The 5,140-nt window shown below is 38.3% G+C and overlaps 1 protein-coding gene across 1 annotated transcript in view; it reads left to right on the top strand.

Moving 5' to 3' along the window:
• The window catches only part of DDX43 (DEAD (Asp-Glu-Ala-Asp) box polypeptide 43), a 21,526-nt gene extending 17,130 nt beyond the window's left edge, over positions 1-4,396 (top strand). Inside the window, 5 exon segments of the mRNA XM_005870984.2 lie at positions 542-669; positions 842-951; positions 2,002-2,140; positions 3,348-3,435; positions 4,267-4,396. Of these exon segments, the coding sequence (XP_005871046.1) occupies positions 542-669; positions 842-951; positions 2,002-2,140; positions 3,348-3,435; positions 4,267-4,383 (582 nt within the window). The 3' untranslated portion in view covers positions 4,384-4,396.
• The last annotated feature ends 744 nt before the right edge of the window (positions 4,397-5,140 follow it).

The raw sequence follows: 5,140 nt of genomic DNA, 5'->3' as shown, positions 1-5,140 counted from the left end.
TAAGTCAAGGCCCCACTGTATTAAAAATCTATTTTATCTCTGGGTCAAAATGGTACCAAAGATATTTTGAAATTTTGCATTAAATTGTCAAAATATTCATAGAATGGAAACTCCTGTGTATAAGCCAATAATCTTCCATTGTTGTAAGGGCTATACTCAAAAGGGCTATATTCATGTTAGTTTTTGTAAGATTAGCCTCACCCCATGGGTATTTCTTTTCCTACAATGGTAACCAAATAGCTTCAACACACTGCCAAGCCTTCAAGAGTTTCCAATGCACATGAAAACTGTATAATATTGTTAACCAGTTCACCCCCAATACATTCATAAAAAGGGAATAAAATATTTTTTTTATAAAAGAGTTTCCAACTTCTCTGCAAATCCTTGAATAGAAATAGTTTTGCAAGGACCTGCTGCTCTTTTTCCTGTTGGCAGTTTATTAAAGCATTAACCAATGATGTGAAATAAGATCTATTGTGAGCCAAGGAGGTATGGGATTTGCCTATCAATGTTGATGTACTATGATCTTTGAATCTTTTAGGCTGTAAGTACTGTGACACAAAATATAATTGTCACCACAGAAGAAGAGAAACGATCTCATGTCCAAACCTTCTTAGAGAGCATGTCTCCCAAAGACAAAGTCATAGTGTTTGTCAGCAGAAAAGCTGCGTAGGTATTTTTTTCTTTTACATCCTTAGTCATCAAATGGATTTATTTAGCCTTATTTCTGTTTGTATCCTATTTTCAAATGAGAGTGGATATGCTAATAGAAGTAAAATAGTGAATTGATGGTGGTATTAGAATAAGCACTTAAGATCACTGACTTGATCTTTTGCTTCAGTGCTGATCACTTATCAAGCGACCTGATTCTCCGGCATATATCAGTAGAGTCTCTGCATGGCAACAGAGAACAAAGCGATCGAGAGAAAGCATTAGAAAACTTTAAAACAGGTACATTTATTTAATTACTATTTGTTGCATTTTATTTATTTATTTGTTTTAAATATTTTTTTTATTGATTTCAGAGAGGAAGGGAGATAGATAGAAACATCAATGATGAGAGAGTATCATTGATTGGCTGCCTCCTGCACGCTGGGGGGGATCGAGCCCACAACCAGAGCATATGCCCTTGACCGGAATCGAACCTGGGACCCTTCAGTCCGCAGGCTGACATTCTATCCACTGAGCCAAACCAGCTGGGGCTATATGTTGCATTTTAAATGAGTACAATGCATGTGATTGGCTGTGTAACAGCTCTTCTTCATAGAACCCATTTCTAAGATCTGTCCTCAGCTTACAGACATCAAAACTATACTTGGTAGAGCTCTAAATACTAATCAGACTAAGACTGTCCAAATTCAGAGAGCTAATGCTTAAACCTGGATGTCAAGGCAACAATTTGCAATGGGGGATATTTCTATTAATTTACCTGAGATGCATGTATCTTGGTGATATGGCTCAGATGATTTAGGGAGCATTTGCTGAACCATGGTATCTACTGTGTTGTAACTTGCCAACAGTTAAGAAGAAAGACTAAATAAATATTCCATTCCCATTTTCACTACCTTAAGTGTTTGGTATTTTCCCCTTTTTTAAAAATTTAAATTCTTTATTGCTTAAAGTATTACACATGTCTTCTTTTCCCCCATTGACTTCTCCCCGGCCATTCCCACCCCCCGGCACATGCCCTCACCCTCCTACTGTCTATGTCCATGGGTTATGCTTAAGTGTTTTAATATTAAGTAAAGTATTACACGTCTTCTTTTTCCCCCATTGACTTCTCCCCGGCCATTCCCACCCCCCGGCACATGCCCTCACCCTCCTACTGTCTATGTCCATGGGTTATGCTTAAGTGTTTTAATATTAAGTGTTTTACCTTAAGTGTTTTAATATTAAAGATGATAATATTTCACCTGATTAGATATTAGGGAAAAATATGTTTTCTGATATATCTTGGGTTTATGCAAAATGTACCTATATTCTTTTGGCTTTACTCTTTAGGTAAAGTGAGAATACTGATTGCTACTGACTTAGCATCTCGAGGTCTTGATGTCCATGATGTCACACATGTCTATAATTATGATTTTCCCCGGAACATTGAAGAATATGTGCACAGAGTAGGGCGCACTGGAAGAGCAGGGTAAGTATACCCGTGAGAAGCCAACCTTGGCTCCTCATTACTCCCCTCACAGACATCCTATATAATAAAGAGGTAATATGCAAATGGTCGTTACACCTGGCCGAGTAATGACCGGATCAGCAGGAGGGTGGGGCAGCGAGCTACAAGTGAGGGAGAGCTACAGTGCAGCAGAGAGGTACGAGTGGTGGGCTGGGCGGTCAGCTGAGGCAAGCGGCAGAGCTACTTATGCACTGATTCATGCACGGGGCCACTAGTTTACAAATAATATATTTTAATTCGTTTTAGAGAGGAAGGGAGAAGGAGAGAGATAGAAACATCAATGATGAGAGAGAATCGTTGATTGGCTGTCTCCTGCACACCCCATACTGCTGATCGAGCCCACAACCTGGGCATATGTCCTGACCAGGAATTGAACCATGACCTTCTGGGTCATAGGTTGATGCTCAACCACTGAGCCACACCAGCCGGGCATCCCCTCACAGACCTTTTTTTCCTAAAAAAGTGTTTTGTTTTCTTGCCTATAAATGGTTTTGTTCTCTTGCCTGTAAATTGTCTGAGTCACCCTATAACACTGATGGCGAACCTATGACACGCGTGTCAGAGGTAACACATGAACTCATCTTTTTGGTTGATTTTTCTTTGTTAAATGGCATTTAAATATATAAAATAAATATGAAAAATATAAATCTTTGTTTTACTATGGTTGCAAATATCAAAAAATTTCTATATGTGACACGGCACCAGAGTTAAGTTAGGGTTTTTCAAAATGCTGACATGCCGAGCTCAAAAGGTTCGCCATCACTGCCCTATAACCTGCTTTGCTACTTTATTTCTGTTGAACTGGCCTATTCTGGTTCAATAGACCCCTCTATGGTTAGCTGCATGTAACTTTCTGATTCCACTCTTTGCTTTATATCTATAGTGTCATATACCCAGTGGTTACTCTTGTCCAAGTTGGCGTAAGTAAGAGGACCTTTCCTTCCCAGAGCACCACTATCACACACCCCTTGTAACGTGCTGTTTAAACAACTGCAGCGTGTTTAGATTCCATATTGCTGTTTAAATGATGCTAAATTCTGATGTATAATACATATTTGGGCTTGTGAAAGAGTTGAGGTTTTGCTGCAGCTGTTTTTATTCTATTTTGCTAACTGAATAATGAATATAAATTATAAATCAAAATTGCGCGTTTTTCTCCCCCCTAAAGGAGGACTGGAGTGTCAATTACCCTTATCACTAGAAGTGATTGGAGGGTTGCCAATGAATTAATTAACATTCTGGAAAGAGCAAACCAGGTGAGAATATAAAACTCATTAGAACACTACCTCATGTCACATATGTTCAAATAATTTCATTTGTTCTCATTACTTGGGCTTACTGCTTACCAGAAAAGACAGATATTAAACAAGTAATTAAACATATTATGAGCCCTGGCCAGGTAGCTCATATGGTTAGGGCTTTGTTCTGAGATATCAAGGTTGTGGGTTCAATCCCAGGTCAGGGCACATATAAGAAGCAACCATGAATGCACTAATGAGTAGAATAACAAATCAATCTTTCTCTCTCTTCCTCTCTCTGTCTCTCTCTCTCTTCCTCCCTCCCTCCCTCCCTCTCTCTCTCTCTCTCCCTTTTTCTCTCAAATAAATAAAAACATGTTATGAGGACTGTAGCCTAGCAAAGATGAGGAGATATAAAATTATATAATTATGGCCACTAGTGTAATGGAGATGAGCATCACTGAAAGCCCTGCTGAGGAAGAAACCGGTGGGTTAGGAGAGTTGTAGAAGAATGGGGTAAGCGTTTCAGCAGGGCAACATATTCAGGCCTAGAGGTGAGAACATAAAGAAAGTGGCACCAGGTAAGGCAAGTTAAAGGACTTGGGAAGCAACTGGGAGGCTATACAAACAGGGGAGTGTATAATGATGGGTGTTTTTAAGATCAGCCTGATTTTATAGCTTGAAGATAAATTCAGAGTTCAATATGCAGAGACACATTTGACAGATGTCATGTAAACAGTTCTGGACATGCTCTGATTGAAATGGTTTGGAGGCATTTTAGTATATTGTGGAAAAGCTGTTCTACTAAAAGAATAATCTCAATCCTAAAATCACATTTAATGGTTTCAGAGTATCCCAGAGGAGCTTGTATCGATGGCTGAGAGATATAAGGCAAATAAACTGAAAAAAGAAGTGGAAAAAAAATTGGGAAAACCCCAAGGAAAACCCAAGAAGTTTCATTATTAATGTCTATGTTGAAAAGTGGTTTCAGCCTACTTATAGGAGGTAAAATTTGAATAACACATGGTCTTTGAAATGCCTGTTTTCCTAACTAGGCTTTGTTAGTATGTTTACTGCAATCATCAGTATTTAGGAGTTGTTAACATAATAAATTATTAGGTGTTACTCTTTACCTGTTACCTAAATTCTAGGTAATATATCTTATTTAGAGTTAGAACTATTAATTCTTTAAATTGTACAGAAAGATCAAGAGTGTAATGGACTTGGTGTAGGTACACATATCATACCCTCTTCTGAGCAATTTGGTAATGTCTCAATTAAAAATACATTTACCTTTTGATCCAGCATTTCCTCTTCTAAGAATGTATTCTATAAATATGTTGGCATGTACAAGTAAAGATTTACTATAGCAATATTTGTAGTAGGAAGAGACTATAAATGTCCAGTAGGCCACCAAGTGAATAAACTATGAAGAAAATACTTTTACAAATCATATTTCTGGTAAGGGACTATTTATCCACAATATAGAGAACTAAAACTGAACAAAACACACAACCTGATTAAAAAATGGGCAGAGGGTTTGGACAGACATTTCTCCAAATAAGATACACAGTTGTGAGTATACATAACAGCTCATTCTTGTATTATTATTTATTAATTATACTAGTGGCCCGGTGCACAAAAATTTTTGCACTCGGGGGCTGGGGGGAGTGTCCCTCAGCCCGGCCTGCACCCTCTCCAATCTGGGACCCCTGGAAGGATG

Source organism: Myotis brandtii, unplaced genomic scaffold, assembly GCF_000412655.1.
Source record: "Myotis brandtii unplaced genomic scaffold, ASM41265v1 scaffold3267, whole genome shotgun sequence".
Taxonomy (NCBI): Eukaryota; Metazoa; Chordata; class Mammalia; order Chiroptera; family Vespertilionidae; genus Myotis; species Myotis brandtii.
Note: the sequence above shows the minus strand (reverse complement) of the source record. Positions and strands in the feature narration are given on the sequence as shown.